The 21,915-nt window shown below is 47.1% G+C and overlaps 3 protein-coding genes across 4 annotated transcripts; 1 reads left to right on the top strand and 2 right to left on the bottom strand.

The window, feature by feature from the left end:
- Positions 1-20: 20 nt before the first annotated feature.
- Positions 21-3,762, bottom strand: si:ch211-106h11.1 (volume-regulated anion channel subunit LRRC8D). Its single transcript, XM_062408577.1, has 5 exons — positions 3,436-3,762; positions 2,756-3,343; positions 2,417-2,667; positions 1,923-2,300; positions 21-1,780 (listed from the first exon to the last, which is right to left on the bottom strand). Exons 1-5 carry the CDS (start codon positions 3,760-3,762, stop codon positions 658-660), a joined length of 2,667 nt encoding a protein of 888 aa, XP_062264561.1. The 3' UTR covers positions 21-657.
- Positions 3,763-9,646: 5,884 nt separating this feature from the next.
- Positions 9,647-12,073, top strand: LOC133971398 (zinc finger protein Gfi-1b-like). Its single transcript, XM_062408732.1, has 5 exons — positions 9,647-10,163; positions 10,379-10,536; positions 11,281-11,403; positions 11,538-11,703; positions 11,802-12,073. The coding sequence occupies exons 1-5, from the start codon at positions 9,923-9,925 to the stop codon at positions 11,996-11,998; spliced, it is 885 nt and encodes a 294-aa protein (XP_062264716.1). The 5' UTR covers positions 9,647-9,922; the 3' UTR covers positions 11,999-12,073.
- Positions 12,074-13,523: 1,450 nt separating this feature from the next.
- engl (endoglin, like) lies at positions 13,524-20,451 on the bottom strand. Of its 2 annotated transcripts, none has more exons than XM_062407219.1 (16): positions 20,336-20,451; positions 19,820-19,992; positions 19,462-19,593; positions 19,154-19,328; positions 18,896-19,067; positions 18,667-18,811; positions 18,039-18,231; positions 17,676-17,842; positions 17,414-17,569; positions 16,369-16,452; positions 15,997-16,254; positions 15,367-15,882; positions 14,831-14,975; positions 14,650-14,751; positions 14,344-14,468; positions 13,524-14,189 (listed from the first exon to the last, which is right to left on the bottom strand). In XM_062407219.1, the coding sequence occupies exons 1-15, from the start codon at positions 20,400-20,402 to the stop codon at positions 14,356-14,358; spliced, it is 2,598 nt and encodes an 865-aa protein (XP_062263203.1). In that variant the 5' UTR covers positions 20,403-20,451; the 3' UTR covers positions 13,524-14,189; positions 14,344-14,355. The 2 variants fall into 2 exon arrangements, with proteins under 2 accessions (XP_062263203.1, XP_062263204.1); XM_062407220.1 differs by having other exon boundaries at positions 14,354-14,468.
- Positions 20,452-21,915: the final 1,464 nt, after the last annotated feature.

The raw sequence follows: 21,915 nt of genomic DNA, 5'->3' as shown, positions 1-21,915 counted from the left end.
TGTAATGCATCGTACGAAACTTCCTTGAATAAGTGCAAACTGGTTATTCCACATCATGCTCATCAGGACAAACCCTTAAAAAATATTAATCGATTTATACAAAATCAGTTTCTCACACTTTGCTGACACAAACAAATACTTTGAATCAGGGTTAGTCAATAATACAAATTTAAACACATATATTCTAATACATTGAATCACTGCAAACTGCTTATTCCACTTCATGCTCATCAGGACAAACCCTTAAACAATATCAATCAATAATCAAAAGTTCAAGTCGTTATATTTTGCTGAAACACACAGAACAAAAATAGTTGGAAACAGCTAATCAATAATGAAAAATCAAAAATCTGATTCATTGTACACAGCTTCCTTGAATCGCTGCAAACTGGTTATTCCACTCAATGCTTAAACCAGGACAAACCCTTTAAACATATTCTGATGGGGAACCGGCCTTTTTCCTTCTCTATGACCTTCTATGTAAAGTGCCCTGAGATAATGTTTATAAGGATTTGGCTACAAGACTGTTATTAGAACAAGGACAGGAAAACTATGCAGTCAAAAGCAGTGTGCAGGTAAATATAAAAGATATCACTACACAAAGATACCTGCCAGAAGATTATCCATGTTAGGATACTATTAAGAACCAGATTAAATTTATATCTGTGATTCCAGAGCAGAAGAGAAGCTCCACTGTGTCGGAGAGAAGTACGGGAAGCTGTCCGACTCTGGACGGGAACGATCCCCTGAGTGTTCATCGGAGGTGGAGCATGAACGGCTCAGGAAGTCCCTGACACTGGGAGGCAACGTAAGAAACAACCAGTCTTCCACCAGTAGACCCCCTCTGTGCAGGCCTGTGCAGCAGCCAAGTTCAGCAGGCAGCTCCTGCAGAATGTTGGTACGCAAGTCCAACCTGCACAGCTTATTTAAAGCCGCAATCCCACAAGGTAAAGAACTAAGACAATTGCGAGCCACGTTTAGGATGCGCAGCTCCAGACAACCGCTGAATAGTTCAGGGGGCAGGTTCTCCAGCCGGTTCCCACTGAGATCCAGCTCTGTGAGCAGCTGCAGGGACTTTACCTCTGCAGGCAGCCCCTCCAGCAGGTTGCCCGCCAACAGGAGCCTGCGAAGGAGGCGCAGAGTGAAGAGGGCTGAGGGAAGGCTCTGGAGCTGGTTGCTGGACAGGTCCAGGAGCTCGAGGCCCCGGAGCACACCAACACTAGCCGGCAGCACTACAACGCGGTTATAGGCAAGTCTGAGGCAAGAGAGACGGCGTAGATGAGCCAGACTGAGCAGCTCCTCCAGAGTCCTCAAGTTATTGTGCTGCAGGTCAAGTGTCCGCAGCTTGGTCAGAGACAGCAGTGCAGAGGGCAACCGCTGCAGCTGGCAGTCCTGCAGCAGCAGCTCGGTCAGGTCGAGCATTCGCTTCAGGCCGGTCAGGACCAGCAGCCTGGTGCCCTCGTTGTGGATCTCCAGCCTCAGCAAGCTGCCTGCCACCTCACACACCTCCGCAGGGATCCGCTGTAGCATGCCTCGAATCACCAGCACTCGGAGGTGACGCAGCCGGCAGAGGCTGCCCAGCGCCCAGCTGCGGCCGACCCCACCTTCACTGCTCAGGCGACCAGAGAGGTGGAGCTCATGCAGGCTGCGGAGGGAGAGGACCCAGCTGGGGATCTCTGATGCCTGCGTGAAGGTGAGGTGGAAGCTCTCCAGACGTTCCTGGAGGACTCCAAGTGCACTGGGATCCACAGCTGCTGTGCAGTGGTAGAGGTGGAGCTCTCTGTTGTGGGACCAGCCAAATGAAGTATGTTAGTGACACAGAAATACTTGTTTGTACGATTGTACTGCTTTGAAAATAACTTTTGATTTGCTTTGCATTGTTTAAAAGTTGTGAAGCCCGACTACACCACTGCACAACTCACCTGAGGGACGTCATGTTGGCTACCTGGGCAGTGAACCTGGCTTCTTTGATGAGCTCCAGTTTGAGAACCTGGAGCTGGCTGAGGGTGAAGAGGGCTGGAGGAAGGCGAGGAAGGGCCACCAGCTGCAGTCTGGAGCAGCCGTCTTCATCCACGCTCGTCAGGGCTCGAAGCTTCTCCTCCCCCCAAAGCTGCTCCAAGCTTTCCTCCAGCAGCCGGCTCTCACCGACCGGAGACAAAAACATGGAGAGACGCTGGACCAGCAAAGGGTCATACTGGTCCAACATGTGTAACAGGAAGGCCAGGTCGTTTCTCAGGTCCGGGACGTCTCTCAGGGAGCACAGCTCTTTCAGGGAGTGGAAGGAGTACTGTCGTAAAGAGCTGAAAAGGCACAGACAGAAAACATGATAAGAATCGTTGGTAGATTCACATCACACAGCTTTAAGGGTTTCACCAAGATATATTGTTACAGCACCAACATGTTTATCCCTGCTCACCTGTGTAAGATCCAGATGAGGGTGTAGATGCTGAGAAGGCCGTACAGCCCCAGCAGGGCCAGGTAGGCCACCAGCAGCTTGCGTAGAAGCGAGGAGAGCACGTGGATACAGTCAAAGGCAGCGTAGCCCACCAGCTCCTGCTCCTCAGGGCGACATGTGTGCGTGAAGGACAAGTTGCTGAGAAGAGGGATGGTGTAACTCAAGATCAGAGTCACCATCAGCAGTTTGAATATCGTCTGAGCCAAGTAGACCTGAAAGAGAGTCGAAGGTCACCGACATAGAAGAAGGTATATGATCTATAGATCTACTGCAGATCATCTAGACTGGAGGATCTCTCACCTTGTAGATGACGGCTGAGCTTTCACAGTGGGACCGGAATTTCCTGACCCTTTCGAACAGAGCCCTGGCCTGTTCCCCATCACTCTTATCCAAACTGATATCCTGCCGGGGACTGTCAACCACAACCAGCGGCTTGGAACCAGGAGAGCACCCCCGGGAGGTGAGGGACCCTGACGACATGGTGGAGCCACAGGAGAGGGTGGAGGGGCACGGAGAGGGAGGGACGGCCGAGGACACACTCTCTGACCTCCTCAGCAGGGGGCTGTCTGTGCCTGAGTCTGTGATGGAGCGTCTCGTGCAGGTCACTGGGGATGAGGATGAAGAGGGAGGAGGTCGGGGAGGTTGTCTCTCCACCTCCTTCTCCCCATTCTCCCGGACGTTCTCCTGCCGGGCGGCGTGAGACACGGCTTGAGACGTCCAGGGCGACTCGCAGCACTTTGCCAAGATGGCCAGGAAGTGCTCGATGCGGGCGGAGGTGCGGGGGAAGTGGAGCCAGAAGGAGCCGCTGGCGAGCAGCACCAGAGACTGCAGCAGGGCCATGTAGGGGAAGAAGCGGGAGCACAACGGCAAGGCCTCATGGTAGCACACCTGGACAGAGTGTCAACAGACAGTAGACTATTATTTAATCTTCTTCTCATCGGACGTGTGCAATTACACACACAACATGAGTGTTACAGTACCTGGCTGATGTACACATACTGCTGATAGACCAGGTGAGTGCGTCGACCTCTGGCTGCAGAGTGAAGGACGTCAGGTTCAATCTGCATCGGCTGCTCTGACGATGGAGTCGTAGCCACAGGGTCGAGACTGCTGGTGTTTGCAGTGACAGACGGATCCAAGGGAAGGCACACCACCCGGTCCCTGGACAGCTGCTCGGTGCAGGTCAGAACAGACGTCATCAGCATCAGCACCACCAGGTAATCCATGAAGACCTCCCACCAGGGCTTCAGCAGCTTGGACCGGTTCTGCTGCTGGTTGAGAGGAACCAGCTCGGACAGGGAGAACATGGCGACCTCTGGTTCTTTCACAGACGACTGGAAGAGACGGTGAAGAAAAGTCTGAGTCATGCACAAAGAGATGTGACGTATACATATAAGTTTAATGCAAGAGCAATTATCAACATGTAAATATTCTGCAGAGGTTTCCTATTTTAAGGCCCCAAAAGATTCTTATTTTCTTATTAATATTTATGAACATTTTGGTCGTGCGCACGTCATTTGTTTCATTCATGTCACAAAAGATTTCTTTGTCAATATTTAGGGAAGCTGTGGTTCAGGAGGTAGAGAGGGTCGTCCACTAACCAGGCGGTCGTTGGTTTGATCCCCGGCTTCTCCAGCCTGCTCACCGGCAAGAAACTGAACTGAATTGAGTGGTTGAGAAGACTGGAAAAGTGTGCATGTATATATATGTATTTAATTATCATTAATATTTCGATTTAACCAAAAGACATCTCTGGGGTTGTCTGCACCCACACAACCTCGATGACAGCAACAGTTTCAGCTGAGATTTAGATTATTAAACTCTTTTAAACTCTAAAATCAATATTTACTGTTCAATAGAAACACTTCTCAACTTGGCTAAAATGATAATGTGAAGAAAAAAGCCACCAACCTCGAGGAAATCACTTCTCTCCCCCCTGAGCAGCTCACTTCATTCCGGCTCCGTCCGGTTCCTCTGTGAAAAACTTTCAACAAAACTTCTCCGGTCAACTCTCAGCCTTTGGGAGGGGTTCCCATGGCAATGGAGGATGTGTGTCCCTGGAATCTGATTCAGCGCGAGAGGCCCGCTCGAGACCCAGCGAGGGAGCGCGTGCACCAGTTAACTCCTTCACAGCCGAATCACTGGAAAACAACAGACACACAAATCACATTCACAGGACAAATAAAATAAATACTCACTATGCAGAAAGTCCCTGGAGCTCATTATACCTTCTTTTCATATTATTTTGGTTCCACTGCTTTTACTTCTCTCTCGTGCACGATGATTGGGTTTTACCCAGTTCCCCCACACACAAATTACTTTGCTATATCCTATAATATCCAGCAGGGGTCGCTGGAGTTTAAGTTTTGTGTTAGTCTGCGTAGCAAAGAGTGGATGTGTGTGTCTGCAGGAAACAAGTTTGGTTTCCCTAGAGGTTAAAGATGCAGAGAGTGGTAGGAAGAGTTTTAAATGAAAAAAGATCTGTGTGTATTTAAGTGTGTGTGTGTGCGTGTGTGTGTGTGAGGGTCATGCGTCAGCGTCAGTGTTTATTTTCTTGTGTATCTGGGTCAAAAAGAATCTGGAGCAAAGACTCAAACTGACAGTGAACCACAGAGTGATCCTCACTGCACAGCTGGTGTGTGTATTCATTCATTGTGCGTTTGGTGGTCTATTGTCCCAGAAGAAGAAATTCAGTTTCACAACATCGTGCTTTCTCGTTCACGCCGACACACAAACAGAGCAACAGGTGACAGGTGAATCTCAGCAGCAACGCAAACAGTCGCATCTCTGACAACGTCAAATCGATCTTTATAACTAAAAGATTAATTTCATCCTGTCACTAGCAAACAAAGTAAATAAGATGACAAGGTGCTTGTTGATCGTTGTTCTTTACCAAGTTTGTTTTTCAAGTTGACATCAAAGTTTCTCGATGTCACTGCGAGGAGTGAAACTTGATTGAGCCGTTTGCGACACTTTCAGGGAAATTATACGACTTTATATTTAGACAGCGGGGGGGGGCAATATCTTATCTTCACCCTCGGTTTCAAGGTTCTGCTGCGAAAAGGCCTGCGGCTTCACACCTTCTCATCTGCTACACACACACACACACACACACACACACGCTCACACTAAACCATGACCATAGGCAGGGATGTTCAGGGTGGGGCGGTGTTATGTGACAGGATTCACACGTTGATGTCGAGATAAAACTTCACCACCTTGTCACAGACCTCAGCGCATGAAGTTTGGAACCTCTGAGGAGCCCAGTTAGACGATGCATTCCCACGTTCTGTGCTGCCGATGCAACTTCCTGATGTACGCTATAAGAGACTGTAAAATGTTCACAGAACAGAAGTTAGCAGTTTGTTCACTTCGGAGAAAGACGTGACTGATGAAATCAGTCACGTGTTCAAATCTAGTTGTGCTGGTTTAGGCTCTATAAAGATGGATGACACGACAGTTCCTCAAAAGTGAAGACAAAGCGGTTTTTTTTATCGCCCCCTAGTGGCTGGCTGCAGGGTAGATCCTTAACCTCGCCTCCTCCCTGCTAACGGAGGGAACCTGGACCGAGCTAATAAGTCAAAGTACATTTGACGTCACTTTAATGTATGTTGGAGTTTCCAGTAAAGCCATTTCAGAAATGAACTGGGCACAATGGGGTCGGGAGTTTCTCTGGGGATTTGACTTTCACGCAGCAGCAGGAGATCTGGTGTGAGATCGGTGCTTCAGTCTGGTTTGATGGTTGATCTTGAGGCATCTGTCTGGACATTCAGGTAAATACGACCACTACAGTGTTACATATTGAACCTTTCTTTACTATTGAGGCTTCATATTACATATTCAGACTCTCACGACATATACCACCACCACTCATGTTGCCAGGCAGCTGACGTCCTGGGTACTTTGTCACTCTGTGGTTCTCACGCCCTCTTACCTTTCTCTAACCCCACGTTCTCAAAATGATCCGGCTGCGTGTTGGTGCATGACCACCAATATCTCTCTCTCTCTCTCTCTCTCTCTCTCTTGCGTAATATATATAAAAATAACTTTGATGGAAAACCCTGCAGGTTGGTATGAATCTGTGAATATGATTGAAAAGAGAAGGAGGAAGTGATGAGACGTAACACGAAGAAAAAACCCCTGGCTTCCTGTTCAGTGGGAGGCAGAGGCCGAGTGGAGAGAGCTTGTGGCTTTGCTCTTGAACATGACCCTGTGATACACAGAGCAGGTTCAGGCCACAGCTCCCACGGCATAAATGGTTTAACTTATTAAATTGTGCTTTTTATTCTGCTGTCATCATTTACATTACATTACATGTCATTTAGCTGACGCTTTTATCCAAAGCGACTTACATTTTGAGAACACTCATCATTTTATGAGGGGCCATCTAGGGGTTCAGTATCTTGCCAAGGACACTTAGGCATGCAGATGGGATAGAGTGGGATTCGAACCTGCGACCTTCTTGTTGCAGAGCACCCGCTCTATCCCCTAGGCCATTTCTCCCCTTTGCCATATTGGGGAAATCTAGACGTGCAAACTAAACATGACCAACATACAAATCTCACTACGCCCTCAGACCTGATTCATTTGCTCGGGCGGCCATGCGCCGTCCGTAAACTTAGCTCTTCTGCCAACCACAGTGACACAAGTGGGTGGGTGGGGGCAAACTGGTGGAGAAACATAGAGAAGTTGGCCGTGAGAAAGTGGCTTCATCTGTCGAGTTCCCAAACTGAAACCTCTGCACCTCCGACGCTACACAGATAAACAGCAGAGAGCTGAGGCCTGATAAATGTGGCGTCTCTCGTTCCCTGGTCATTCGATGATGTAATCAGACGTGCTGTGAAACACCTACACGGTCACGAGAACACACACACATACACACACAAACACACACACACACACACACACACCAAGAAAGAACACGCAGAGGTAGATATTCAGCAGGATGTCAGTAAATGTCACCTACATGGTAATTTAATTTCAAGTCCTCCCTGGTTAGGTGTGATTTCAACGCACGACTCAAACCAGAACTAATATCCCCCCCCCCCCCTCCATACACTCCTGAGTTTCAGATTCCTAGAAAGACACCTCTCTGTCACCAGGACGGGAACAAGAAGCCCCTGAACCCCCCCGGAATACAAGTGAAGCCCAAAAGCCACCAAAGCCACGGGCCCGTCTCGGCTCCCTGCTCTCGGCTCGGCTGCTCTCCCTGACAGCCCCTGGAAAAGGTTGCGAGCCCCCCACCACATCGACCACAGGCCCCCCCGACGCGCCTCTCCTCGTGCACATCAAGGGGAACGCAGCTCCGTCTCATGCAGCTTGTACCAGGAGTCAAATGACATGTCTGCGAACATACAGCCACATGGAGAGAGGCCTTGGTTTCAGTTTGTACGGTTTGATTTCAATCTGAATTCAGATTCTCGCCTGTTTATATGAAAACAGCTGCAGAACAACTGATTCCTGAAGAAACAGTTTTTCCCTTTTAGTTCCTCCCATGAGAGAAAGTGTCAGTGGATTATACTGGAGGGGATTTCTTTGATTTCATTGAACTCTGTTGTCCTCACACAAAAATACGACCCCATGAAATGGCGAAGCAGCTAATTATTATCACATAACCACTATTTATGTTCTATCCTATGTTCTAAGTTGTTGTCAGATCTTGCAGTTACTTCAGAGCTTTGTGTTTTATGGTTTACGTACAGGGATGATTACCTCAAACAAAGTAATATTGAGGTTTTAATGATAGATTTTGAATGGATGCAGTTAGAATTCATGTCTTTCTACAGTGATTCTGTGTTTTGTTTGAATGAAGGCTGAAAATGATTTATCAGTAGCTTCAGGTGTGTTTTTAGTTAATAAAATATTAATTTATACATAGTTGAAAGGATTAGGGACAATGGAAACTGTATTATACAAATTCTGTAAACCCCTCTTTAATACAATCCATTAAATCATCTACAGATTGGTGGTAAAGGTTTTAAAGGACCATTACGTGATTAATAACTTTTTTTCTGTCGACACTCGAAGGTTAGGGAAGTCACAAATGATCACAACTCTCTGTCCTGTTTTCTTTACAAGTCACTGAATACTTACAGTTACATTATTTCGTGATTCAAATTAATTCTTGATTCAAATTATTCTAGATGTTTTATTTTCATAAGAACTGGTTATTATAAGAAATACTATAAAAATCTATCATTTAAATTATTTTAAAAGAACATCAATGATTGAACAGTTAATATTTAGACTTGTAACAGGTTTTTATTATCAAACTCTACTCCTGACTTTAGATTTATATCTTTCTTCCTGCCGAGCTTGTATTTTAAATAAAACACAGTTGATATGATTATTTTCAGCCTCTTCCTGGTTTAAACTTCGACATGGTTGTAATTTAGAGTTTGAGGTGAATGTGGTGAAAAGGTCTCTCTCACACAGATGTGTAGGATGGTTGGTACCACGTAAAATTCAAAATTTCCAACTGATGCTCTATGTGTGTATGTGTGTGTCCACCTACACAGGCAGTCACCAGAGGAGTGAACACAGCAGTGACACAGGCATTTTCATCTTTCAGTCAATAACCTGTACATCGGGGATGTGACACTTTTATTCAAAGTGGGTCCCGAACCGAAAATATAGAGTCGACCATTTATCTCCTCCCATGCCTCGAGTCCCACAATCCTCAGCACCCGCTCGAAATCAAATCAAATCTCATTGTGTCATGTCATCAGTCGATGGGTGTGAGAAAGAGAAAAGAGGAAAGAGAACTTTGTCGGCAGCAAAGACCCAAGAACACTCAGAGAGACCGAGGTAAGAGCAGCAGGGCAGCTGGAGTCCAACTGGTTATCGTGATCTTTATTACATTTAATTTATATGTTTTCATTGTCTTATGTAACTGAAAGGTGGGAAATTGTCTTTACTTTAACTTGACACTGTGAAGGAAATCATCTCAGAAAAGGAGATTCATAAATTAATCATCTTAATTTGTAAGAAAGTCTGGAAACATTTGGAGAAATTTAGCTTTTCATCTGAAGCGTAGTTCTCTCAAGTTCTCTTGTATATTTAATTTCCTTTCTTGATGATTTAATCTAATGTCAATCAAAGAATCTTTATGCTATTATTTAATATTAAAATACTAAATAACTCTTAATAATTACTTTATTTACTCGCTGGCAATGTGGAAATAAAGATTTTAAATAATGATGCTGCTGTTCTAATCTGATTGTTTAGAAGCAGTTGAGTTGAGAGCCCCACATCGGGGTGGTCCTCAGTGAAACCCCCAGTGTGCAGGTGTCAGGCTGCATTGGTTCAGGAAACCTCAAGCTTTGGCATCGTAACTGAACGTGAGCCTGCAGGTGTGTGGAGCTCAGTGAGCTGCATGAGAGACGCTCGGGCTCCTGCAGGTTTCTGTTCTCTGGAGGGTTTTCACCTCGTCTCCCGTCGCTCCCTCTCTCCAGTCGCCCTCCTGCGATGCCGCGGTCCTTCCTCGTCAGGAGTAAACGGACTCATGTCCCCGGCTCGTACAGGGACAGACAGCACCCCCGGTCCCACACTGATGATCAGGCCCTGCAGCATGTGGGGGGAGAGGACAGGGGGCGTCCTGCCAGTCCCTCCACCTCAGGGGTCACATATTTTGTGGCTGACACTTCACCCATCGATGGGATGGAAGTCCAGTTCCACAGTGGCTCCACACACGATTCCTCTACTGCAGGTACCAGACAATCTCCTTTACAATGTTTGATATATTGACATTTATCTGAAACCACAGTAAGTGTGCAGTTATGATGTTTGGAGGACAGAGGCCTTGAGTTATCTGAGGAATCAGTTTATTAATAAGAGTGCAACTTTAAATCCAGGATTCCTTCTTTTGCACTAAATACCTCAAAAGACAGAGAAAAAATATTTTGTTGTCGTGTCTTATTCCAGCAAAAGTCCCCGAAGGGACAAGAGACGCTGCTCGGCCTGTCTCCATGTGGCCGTCCGAGAGGGAGAGGGAGCTGGAGAAACTGGTCTTCATGCTCCTCAACCACACGTCCCACGTTGACCTGAAATCCCCGGTCAGCCAGTGTCCTCTCTGTGAGAAGGTAGGACAGCCGTGTCCCCACTCACTCCGTCTTCATCCACTCAAACCTCCACAACTACAAATGAAATCTATCAGAGAGTTGTGTTCAAAAGGAGGACAAGTGCAAATGTGTGTGTTTTAACAAGATAGAGAAATGAAAAGTTTAATAAAAGTTAAATCTAGCTTCATTAAAATGGTGAAGTGTTGTAATTTGTAATGCATCTTAACATATTATGTTACCGTTTTTAATTACTGAGGTCCGAGGTTGTGTATTTCAGATTTAATATTAAATTTAATATTTGTAACCTACCTGCCTGATTCACGATGGAATTTTAAAGCAAACATTAAAAACATTTAAATACATTTTTGATTGTTAAAATCATCTCAGCCTAATTTAAGTGAAAACAAAGCAGTTTTCACCTGAATGTGTTAAACAAAGATATGTGACCACATTATATTGTATATTTTTATAAAATATATAAACAGATATGAGAGGCTATATTTGAAAATGAAAATAAATCTAAATAGTCTCCATGTTCCTCTTAAGTTGTGGATACCACTCTGATTCTGAACTGATCGACATTTCAATTTCTACGTCCACATAAAAAAATAGAGTTGATGATGGTTGTCTTGTGTTCCTAGTTAGCTCTACTGCCCCCTAGAGGCCAAACAATAACTTAGTACTGCTTTGAACAAACAATATATTTGTATATTTGCTTTTTTATACAAGAAATATTTAACTGTCTAGTTATTGTTTTCTCTTCAGCCTCTTTCAGAATTTCACCTTCGCAACATCTTCTCCTTCCCGTTGACGTCATCACCCATGACCTCTGACCTGAGCCGCGTGCCCTTTGGCTTCACTGCACTCGGCAGCTATGGTCGAGCGAAGGTACAGTAAGAGAGAGAGAGAGAGAGAGAGAGAGAGAGCGAGAGAGAGAGTGATCCATGGTTGTTATTATTTTTAGTGCAAACAATGTCTAAGTGTGTGTCTGTGTGTGTGTGTGTTTGTGTGTGAATATCCAGGAGCGTAGCTTTGGCTGCAAGGTGTGTGGCAAAGTGTTCAAGCGCTCGTCCACGCTGTCCACGCACCTCCTCATCCACTCGGACACGCGCCCCTACCCGTGCCAGTACTGTGGGAAGCGCTTCCACCAGAAGTCCGACATGAAGAAACACACTTTCATTCACACGGGTGAGTCAACGCAACGGCAGACACACACAAACACACAACAACAACACAAACAGCGACACACAACAGCTAACGTCCCCCTGGTGCTCCTCCCCCTGCAGGTGAGAAGCCGCACGTGTGCAAGGTGTGCGGTAAGGGCTTCAGCCAGAGCTCCAACCTCATCACCCACAGCAGGAAGCACAGCAGCCAGCAGCCGTTCAGCTGCGGCCGCTGCAGCAGCTCCTTCCAGCGCAGGGTGGACCTGCAGCGCCACCAGGAGGCGCAGTGCGGCTATGAGAACATGTACAGCCTGAGCTGAGGGGCAGTGGGGCAGTGGTGGGTGGAGAGGAGACTGTAAATAATATCTCTATCATTTATGAACCGTAGAAGCCAAGATGACACACTGGCTGGGAATGTGCACGATTAAAATATGTTCAGTTAAACTGGTCTGGTTTGTGTAACTTCTTTAAATCTGAGCTTTTCTACACAGAGTGTAGAAAAGTGTATATGAATAATCTTGGTATGTATTTATAAATTAAAGATTGAATATCCCTGTGAATGAATGTGACCAGCGTCTCATCTGTCTGAGAAATTCCCAGAAGGTGATTTTCAGATTGTGACAGACCTGATGTCACAGTGACCTTTGACCTTTGACCTTTGACCACCATCTCTTAGCTTGTCACTGAGTCCATGTGATGGACGGTCGGACAGCGTGACAACAACGTGCCGTGAATATGACGACATGTCCCAGGAAAATAATAACTCATAATTGGATAATTTCCCAGTATGTTTCTCGGCAACAGAGTTTTTAGATCAAATGCCATTCAGTGTAATTTGCAGAGACAATTTTCCTCACAAAGTTGTGCAAGAGCAATTGTGTGTGTGTGTGTCTCTGTGTGTGTGTGTGTGTGTGTGTCTGTGAATAATGGCAGCCGGGCTCCAAACAGAGTTCACTAATGATGGCGGTTCAGACTGGTGCTCAGAACAAGAGGCTTATTTTAAAATTAAGGTTTCACAACATCTGATGACGTGTGAACTCTCAGTTCTGTTTCTACTGAGCCTTCAGGGGATGTGACCTCACAGATTAAATACACACTGATCAGGAATTTGGGCTTGAATGAGACAATCAAACTTTCAGCATCTTTTTATTTTGAAAAGGCCAAATCATAATTTACTATTAAAACAAATGCATTCATGTATTCTATTGAACCACATCAGATGAACCTCCTTTGCTTTACCTGAGTTGTGTGATTTGAGTTGAGGGTGAGAGACAAAGTGGATTCACGGCTCAGTTCAAAACCTTTTATTTGACACATCAACACAAAGACACACAGGTTTTGATTTTCCAGCTGATTCACGGTTACAACACAAATATTTCAAAAGACTCTTGACACAGTCACCTCTCAAGTCCTGTGAGTGTTCTGCCTCTGAAGCTGGTGACTCTGTGGTTTGTGTTAGAATCAAGTGTTGCTGCAGGTAAACTCCCCCCCCCCACCCCCCCCCCCCCCCCGCTTGCTGCCATTCTCTAAATGACTCGCTGCAGAACAGGCGTCGTTCAGCGTCGCACAACATTTCACTCTGAATACAACACTTCACTTGTCACGAAGCTGCGGTGACTCAGTTCTACGGGATGGTTTCGGTCGTTGTGTGTCTTTGCTGCACAGCGATGAACACAAACTCCCCAGCAGAGCTGCACAGACACACTATTCACACCTCTGTCCCAGTCCCCCCCCCCCCCCCCCCCCCTCCGACTCGCAGGAGGAAAACCTGAGACGACGGAAATAAAAGAATCAAACTGCTCCGAGCTGCAGTATCTGGTTCATCGGGGGGGGGGGGGGGGGGGGGGGTATCTGCAGGTGCAAGACTCGTGCTGATAGATTTTCTGGAGCCGTTTGTTGTGCACGTGACCACAACTGTTTATTTTAATGCACAGCTCTAACATCCTGGTGTACACACTATGCAAGCTGATGTGTGTACTTTAAAGAAGCAGCAGTTTTTTTGTGACATTTAACAAACAACACAACTTTTTTTCGTTTTACTCAAAACTTATTTCAGCAGCCGAGTGACCAAATATAAAAATACACAAGATATTAACCAGATACAACAACTACCAAGTCATTATGAACATTGCACATAGAATACTTTTAAGTAACAGTATCATAACAAACACACCAGTAAGACATGTAAACTGGTTTGAATGAAGCGTCACTAAAATGCCTCCATCTCCAGTTTCATACTCAAAAGGTTTTGTTGAGACAAAGAATTCTAAAGAGCGTCTGTCGGATGAAATGTGAAAGTTCAAAACTGAAAGTGTGCGGTGCAGTTTGACGTTTGGCCTCCAGGTTCCTGCTCGTCGGCCAAAACCTTAAAACCAATAACCTGCTTTAGAACCAGTGAAACATTTTACCCTCCATGGTCTCACCAGTATCCAAGTACCCTTCTCCTTCATGTTGGTTAAGTCCATCTCCTGTGCCCTCCTCTTCAATTGGGTCCATCTCTCCTTCTTCTTCCTAATCCCACAGAGCACTTCATCACAGAAGGTCCTCACTCCATCATCCTACCTTTCAAGCTCTTTGGGCTATTAAATCATTATGAATATTGTAATAATGGCTGAACTGTGTGTTTTTAAAAGGGAGATATGACAGATGTGATGCAGCTTCTCACCAGATCTCACCTCTACACGGAGCTGGAGGCGTGACCGGACAGCAGCGGTGGGTTCCAGGTGTTGTGATCTCTGTGAGTCTGGTCTGTTAATGGACCTTCTCCTCCAAGTGAGGTCGGACCTTTGGCTTCAGTAAACACACAAATGTAAAGAATGATGTATATTATTCATGTTCTGTGGATCGGTGGATGAGATCAATTCCCAAATTCCCCTAAAACCTCAACTATTCCTCTAAAAGTTCCACAGTTTGTATAAATAAGTTGTGGGTTCAGTCACTACATGAATACGAAGGAAGCTGATTCCATTACCAGTATAGTTGTAGATGCACCACAGCCCCCCCATCAGGCTGACCCCCATCACAAAGGCCGCTAACACGACGCCCATCACTGGTCCCGTCTGCACCACAGAGTCTACACAGGGGGGGAGTCAGAGCTGATGAACCATCTGAGCGGGGACAAGGAGGACAGAATCAACCTGGAGGACACTCACTGCTGTCCTGGGGCCCCGGCCTCGCCACGGGGGACACACTCAGCCGCTTGGTCCTCTGGCCAGCAGGGGGCCTCAGCTGCTTGGGGACCAGCGAGCTGATGGACTGGGTGACGACCATCGGCCGGGACAAGATCCTGGTCTCACACTGAGCAGGAGGAGAGAGGGGTTAATGGATTCTGGGGCCACAACACCAGTTGCACCAGTTGCAGGGATGGACTGGGAAAGGGCCACATTGTAAGGGTTCAGGGGTCGGATCCAGATTTTTTACTTTGTCTTAACATTTCGAGGTTGGACGTTTCTCAAATTATTTGTGGTTTTCTCTGAGAATAATGAATGATGCTTTATGAATACATTCATATTCAGGGGACTGATATTTAGGAATCAATAAAAATCCAGATCTAATGAATATAAATGAGGTCTCATGAGGAGAGTGTTGCCTCCTGGTGGAGGTTTGCTCTCGTTGGTCTTTCTGCATTCGATAGGAATCTTGATCCTGTGATTGTTTTGTGAAATAAGTGTGCGATGTGTTTGTGTACCTGGTGTTTGTGGGACTTGGACACCAGAGCAGGAATCCGCAGTCCGTCCTGACACACCCTCTTTGCCGGTTCCTTCACGTCTTCCCCTCTGGTGGAGTCGGAGCTGCACATGTTCAGGCTGCAGTGGAGGAACTGGATGGAGTCGTTGTGAACCGGTCGCAGGATGAAGCTGAACCTCAGCGGTCGGGCTTCCTCCTCTGATCCCATGTGACTGCCGCTCTCCTCCCTCCTCACCGGAGCTTCTCTCCTCCCTCTCTCAGATTTGTGCCGGGCCGAGACGTCTCCGTGATGAATTCTGCTCTCCTTCATCCTCTCCATCGCTTCCAGTTCACCTGCATCGCCCTCTTCCTCCTCCTCCTCTTCATCTGTTGCCTCTGCGCTGAGGGTCAGCGAGGGGTCGGAGGAGCAGCCCTCGCTGATGATGGTCCAGAAAGGGGATTTCTTGGGGTCTGACAGAGGAGAGACGATACACGACTTCACCTCCACAGCGTCTGGGAGGGGCCCTTTAGCTGAAATCTGCAGAATGACAAACATCAGAACACAGACGAACATTTTCCTGCTGTTGTGAAATCATCTGAATCGTAGAGTCTGAAAACGGATGTGATGGTTATAACTCGAACATTGACCGACCTCCACATACACGCGGTGGCCTGCCGGGACCACACAGGGGCCAATCCGCTTCTGATCGTGATCCTCGGTGACAAAAAGTCTCAGAATCAGCACCGGCCCAGGTCTGTGTCGGGGGACCGGGTGGTGGCCCAGAGCTGGATCCGGCCCTGCTGGTTCCCCCGGTGCCCAGTGGACGAGGCCGGCCTGAGGAGTGTTCACCTCCTGGACGCCGTCTGCAGCCGGACCAGCGACTCTGGGACCAGCAGCCAAACAGCTGAACTGAGGAGAAACACAGGATATCAGACGCTGAAAAACATAGAAACAAGAATAATAGAGATGTTTATGATGTTTATGAGGCAGATCTACACTCAAACATGCACAGGGATGTCTCACGTGGATTCCCAGTGGACCTCTGGACTTCCTCTCCGTGCTATTGAGGGCAACAAGCGTCTGAGGGCGGTCCCTCCACAGAATCATCTGGGCAGACATGAGGGGAAAGAACCAAATAAGGATTCATCATGTGGAAATATGTTCAGATTAAAGGTTAAAATGAAAAGCAGCGTTCTCTATGACACCTGGTGGAGGTGGGAAGGGACAAAGTTCAGATACTTTGTTACTGGACTTGGATTTTTCCCGGTATCTGTACTTTACTTGAGTATTTGTTCTACTTTCTGCTCCTCACATTTTCAAAACAGGCTCGTTACTTTTGTTTTAATGCATTTGATCAGTTTGTTTTGATTTTGCATCATCGAGTGCCGGCTGGTGTTTCATCACATTCACCTGCCGCCTCGGTCCTCTCTACACTTTTGCTTTTTCTCTGAATCCTTCCTCTAATTTCCAGCCTCTGACTCACTTGATTTACTTTGTGCAGCCTCGTGTTCTCAGGCCCGAGCGGAGCAGTGTGACGGTCGTGATGACCTGGGTCACAGGTCTCCGCCCGGGAAACTTCCACTTGGCACAGTTTTAAGTGTCCATTATGTGCCACGTGGTTTTTTCTTTTCTGTGTGACCTCGTTAGGATTCAGATGATTCTCCATCTTAAAGCCACATTCACTCCGTTCCTGTCGTTTCCTTCTTCTCTTGCAGCTTCTCTTAGTCTCTCTGCCTCGGTTTGTTTTGGGGTAAATGTTAATTAACTACTGGACGGATTTCCACTAAGCTTGGTGGAAAGAGGTGGAGACAGAGAAGAACGCTTTTCCAACATATTCACGATATTTACAGGGAATATTTCATGGATCTAAATTAAATAAAAATGTAGACAACTAAATTCTAAGAGTGAGCAGCTTGATGAACTTCATGGGGACAGTTGAGCCTCGGTGGAGGTTTGAGGTCGACCTACATGTGAACTGCTAGAATAACATTTGAAAAGTCATAATTAGTAAGATATAGAAAGTACTATGAGTCCGATACTGTGTTTGTCCTCAGAGATCTACTCTCACCATGTTCGTGTACTGCACCCCTCTGGGCCGTCCCAGGAACAGACCCTCAGTCCCACAGGAAATGACTGGGAACACCAACAGGAAATGACTCCCGTTGGAATGAGCCTGGCACGTCGGGTCCTGCAGAGTCACGGCTGCCACATGGACGGACAAGGTCTGAAAGCACAGAGCTAACGTCAGAGCTTCAAACCCAGTAAACAAAAAGACGTGCATCCATCAGTTACTAATCCAAAACACTGAAACTGATCCAGAGTAAGAGGACCTGCAGGATGCGTTGGTCCACGCTCACACTGAGGCGTCCGTCCTCACACTGCACCGTGAAACTCTCTCGTCCTCCTGCTCCGTCTCCACCGTTCAGCCACTGCCTCAGCCTGCGCTCCTCGGCCCAGGGAGGCCTCACCGCCAGGGGAGTCCTCACTGCGAGGACGTCTGTGGACGCAGAGACACGCAGAGACAATAAACACTTCACTACCCTTCGTTCAACATGCACTGTATCTGTGCAGGGACATATTCTGCTCTCATGTCTCACAGGAGACAAAAGGAATCTGAAGGACAGTGGGTTAGAACACAAATGATCAGTTGACTCACAAAGCGATGGACACAAGAGACACAACGGGGTCCTGACCTGTCCCGCCCCCTGCCAGCTGGACCACGAAGCGATTGGCCAGGTCGGCCTCGGTGTACGAGGTCACATGGGTGTAGCCGCTCTCATTGGCCCAGACGAGAAGGTCGGACACGGTGGACAGGTCAGAGTTCAGGGTGCTGGACAGGGTCAGGTCCGGCTCAGAGGGGAACGGTGGGGACACGCTGTTGGACGACTGGGGAGAGACACAGAGGACGGACAATAACATGATGTGTGACATGTAGAAGACATCAGTGCACGGCTGCAACAGTCTGGTGATGATCTCAAGGCAAATATAAACTTTTATTTTTAAAACAGTCGTTCCTCAAACAGGAGAGTTCCCGAACCAGGAAGTCATTTTTTTAAACTATTTTAAAACATGGGTTTATGATAGTGTGTTTAACTCGTGAGGATTCACAGCAGCAGGACCGGGTCTTAGGGACTGAGTCAAACAAACTGTCATGAAGGAACACGTCACCCAGTGAAAGAAAGAGGCTCAAGATTTGTTTCAATAACTTTTTGGATGAAAAATTTAGTTTATGGCACAAAGGAAGAATCAGGATGTGGTAGAATCCCACCAGTCAGTAGTTAGTTGAACTATATTATAGCATTTTAAAGATGTGATCCCTACATGAACAGAGATGTGACCCTGCACACCACGAGCAGTGATGGCCCAGTGGACGGGCACCGAGCTGCTGAGGATCAGCACAATGTCCTGCAGCTTGGCGTTGGCCACCGGGGGCACCAGCGAGACAACCACCTCCACCTGCAGAGACCTGGAGGACATGAGGAGAGGCAACGATATGGAACTTTTCATTTTTCTTGGTCATGGTCACACGCAGGAAGCTGCAGGTTCTCACCCACAGAGTCCTGATCCTGCCGAGTGGAGCTTGATCACGTGGACCGCAGGGTTGATGCCGGCGGCTGGAGGGTGGGAGCAGCCCTGCACCTCCTGGGGCTGCAGGTCAGAGGTCAGGTAGTTGGGGGAGAGAAACGTGGACTGGAGCTGGCACACGGGAGGTAGCGTGGGATCTGTGACACGCACACAAGGGCAAAGGAGGTTAATGGTAACGTTCAAGACTTCCATTGTACGTGTGTTCCCAGTGATGGTGGCTCACCCTCTCCCAGTCGGATGTAGACCCAGTTCCCGTGTGTCGTGTGCGTTAGAGATGACACGTTGCCGTGGTGTGTCAGGGCCCAGTGGTGCAGGGCCGCCGGACGAAACGGTAACGGACGCACCACGTGGACGAGCAATCGCAGCGAGCGGGACTGAACGCTGGAGTTTGAGGACACCTAGCAGACGAGGACAAGCAGGGGAAGGATCTGAAGACTCTATCTGAACAGGGTCAGAGACACGTGATTCTCCTTGTTGGTTCTACACCGGCAGCTGAGGGCTGAGGTGGTTTTCACCTGGAAGGAGACTGACCTGCACGTGCACGGGCAGATCGGGGGGGAGTGCCTCGGCCTCCAGCCACCAGCTGACTGGCAGCTTGGAGCTGAGCAGCAGGTGCAGGGTTCTGACGGGGGACGGAGACAAAGGCTTCAGCAGCACCGTCACCTGAAAACACCAGAGGAGAGACGGACAGTGCACTGGTGAAGCTCTAAACCAGCTGTCACATTGGGAGAGGGTTTGGAGTGGAGTGGGTTTTCGTCCAGTTGGAAGCCATTCTCAGCTGTCAATCATGATGTTTGACCTTTAATTATAGCATCACATAACTAATTCAAACCAAACTTACTTGAAAAGCATGTTAGCCTGTTGATCTTTCTGGACTCTGGCTCGTTACCTTGTTTTCAGGGCTGTTGGTCGACCTCCTCACTGCCACCACGTGAGTCTCCTTGTCTCCTCGCTCTCGAGCAGCACAACCTGGACCCGCCTCAAAGGTCTCAAGCAGACCCTGGACAGGGTGCAGCGCCCCCACCGGGCCGGCCGAGGAGCAGCGCAGCTCTGCAGCCTGAGCTGAGGAGGACACAGCAGAGGTTTCATGAAACATCAGCACAGGAGGACACGTGAGAGAAGCTGCTGTGCTCCTCTGTGCAACACAACAAGATACAAGTGGAGTTTAGGATCAATGCTCTGCTTCAAGATAGAGACACAAACATGTGGGTGTTCACTGTCTCCTCCTCTGTCTGAGCTGCAGGTTGCACAACAGTCTGATGGGAGCAAAATAATCCCTGCCCGAGGGCACGGAGACAGATCTTTGTAATATTTTTTCCACTTTCGTTCTGACATTTTGAAACTGCTCTTCTTCCCTCTTGAAACAGACTCCTTGCTTTTCTTAAATGATCAAACTGGTGTTGACCTGGTGTTCTGGTCCAGAGCAGAAGCAGACAGCACAGAGTCCGACCAGTCGCTGACATCTTGACCATCACAGCACCAGACCCAACGTGACAGGATCCACTGCAGCTGTGAGACAGACACACTATCAGAACATCACCGCTTTAGATATCAGCTCATTAAAGCTGCAACAGTTAGTTGATTATTCCTCTTTAATTCATAACAAGTTGTAAATACTGTAGTTTTATTATCTTATTCAGCTTATTTTTATATATTCCATTACAACAGTCATTTATAGTTTAATCAGGTAGTTAAACATACTTCTTTTTAAAGGGAATTAGTTGAGATTGAAGCTGGAAAAAGAAACAAATAGATGTAGTGTTGATAAACAAAATATCTTCATAAAGAAAAGATTATGACATAAACAGTCCAAACAATAACACCCACAGTGCTGTAAGTCAAAAGGCACCTGTCTCAATAACTATGAGAATAACTAATATATATATAATTCAAACAGAGGTAAATCATGCAACATGACATATTTACAGAATTTGAAATAAGACATGCATAAAGAAACAGAAGGCAACTTTAAAATAAGGAATATTCAACCATAAAGTACATAATATAATAAAGTATAATTACATAAATGTTGAGCAGAGAGTGTAGATTTATCTGTGTGGAGATCATCTGAGGAAACATTGAACTCACCTCAGAGGGAACTCGCTGCTCCAGCTGTGGGTCCAGACTCAAAACCCAACATCAGTTCCTAAACTCTCTCACACGCCCCAACACGCACCAACACGCACCGTGATCATCCTGAACCACGCAAAAAGAAACACACAACCCTCCGCTGCGTGTCTCCTCCATCCAGTGGTGAGAGGTTTTCCTTTAAATTCACTTTTACGCACGGAGCGGCTGCGGGGGGAGGAGGTGGTGGGGTTGGGGGGGCGGGGAGTAAAGGGGCAATTAAAGGGGGCGGGGGGAGGGACTGAGGGATGGTGTGACAGAGTGGAGAGAGAGCGGTGGAATAAAAGACTCTGGAAACGTCTCCTAACGTAGATGGCTGCTGGCGGAGGAGGAGGGATGGAGGAGGAGGAGGAGGGTGGAGCTCAGGGGCTTGACTGACGGGTGTAATGAAGATGAAGATCATCATCATCATCTTCTCCATAGTTCTGCCCTTGAGTTTATAAGTATGCAACAGATAAGACATGAAGAAAAACCAATAAAACCAAGTCACAAAGAGTTTTCTCATTTTAAACCTGCAGGAACTTTTTTGCCATATACGCTTATTCACGATTTCCTGTTTACGAATCGTAAGATTCCGTAGTTTTGGAGCGACACCATCATTCAGTCGGAGTCATATCTGTGTCCATCAGGCATATTTAGGTCCAGTATTCACACTCTCTGTTAATAAGGATGGACGACTTCCTGCCACTGTGCAGAGATGAAGCCGTCACAGGCCCTCGACCAATCAGGAGTCAGTCTCAGCTGTCAATCAGGACGGTTTTTCGTTTAAAATGTTCTTTTGATGTCATCAAATAACAAATTAAAACGAAAATTTATCGGAAATAATAGCACTTGATCATCCATAAAAATCTATTTGAG

This window comes from Platichthys flesus, chromosome 16, assembly GCF_949316205.1.
Source record: "Platichthys flesus chromosome 16, fPlaFle2.1, whole genome shotgun sequence".
NCBI classification, from domain to species: domain Eukaryota; kingdom Metazoa; phylum Chordata; class Actinopteri; order Pleuronectiformes; family Pleuronectidae; genus Platichthys; species Platichthys flesus.
Note: the sequence above shows the minus strand (reverse complement) of the source record. Positions and strands in the feature narration are given on the sequence as shown.

Bases quoted from the DNA above. Each gene is read 5' to 3' on its own strand.
- si:ch211-106h11.1 (XM_062408577.1), bottom strand. From the start codon at position 3,762: ATGTTCTCCCTGTCCGAGCTGGTTCCTCTCAACCAGCAGCAGAACCGG. The intron at 3,344-3,435 runs GTACTGTAACAC...CACTCTGTCCAG, and splicing joins AGTATGTGTACATCAGCCAG to GTGTGCTACCATGAGGCCTT. The intron at 1,781-1,922 runs GTGAGTTGTGCA...GTCCCACAACAG, and splicing joins GCCAACATGACGTCCCTCAG to AGAGCTCCACCTCTACCACT.
- engl (XM_062407219.1), bottom strand. From the start codon at position 20,402: ATGGTCAAGATGTCAGCGACTGGTCGGACTCTGTGCTGTCTGCTTCTG. The intron at 19,594-19,819 runs GTAACGAGCCAG...TGGTGTTTTCAG, and splicing joins CCAACAGCCCTGAAAACAAG to GTGACGGTGCTGCTGAAGCC. The intron at 16,255-16,368 runs GTGAGACATCCC...GTTTCTCCTCAG, and splicing joins GAGGTCCACTGGGAATCCAC to TTCAGCTGTTTGGCTGCTGG.
- LOC133971398 (XM_062408732.1), top strand. From the start codon at position 9,923: ATGCCGCGGTCCTTCCTCGTCAGGAGTAAACGGACTCATGTCCCCGGC. The intron at 10,164-10,378 runs GTACCAGACAAT...GTCTTATTCCAG, and splicing joins ACACGATTCCTCTACTGCAG to CAAAAGTCCCCGAAGGGACA. The intron at 11,404-11,537 runs GTACAGTAAGAG...GTGAATATCCAG, and splicing joins GCAGCTATGGTCGAGCGAAG to GAGCGTAGCTTTGGCTGCAA.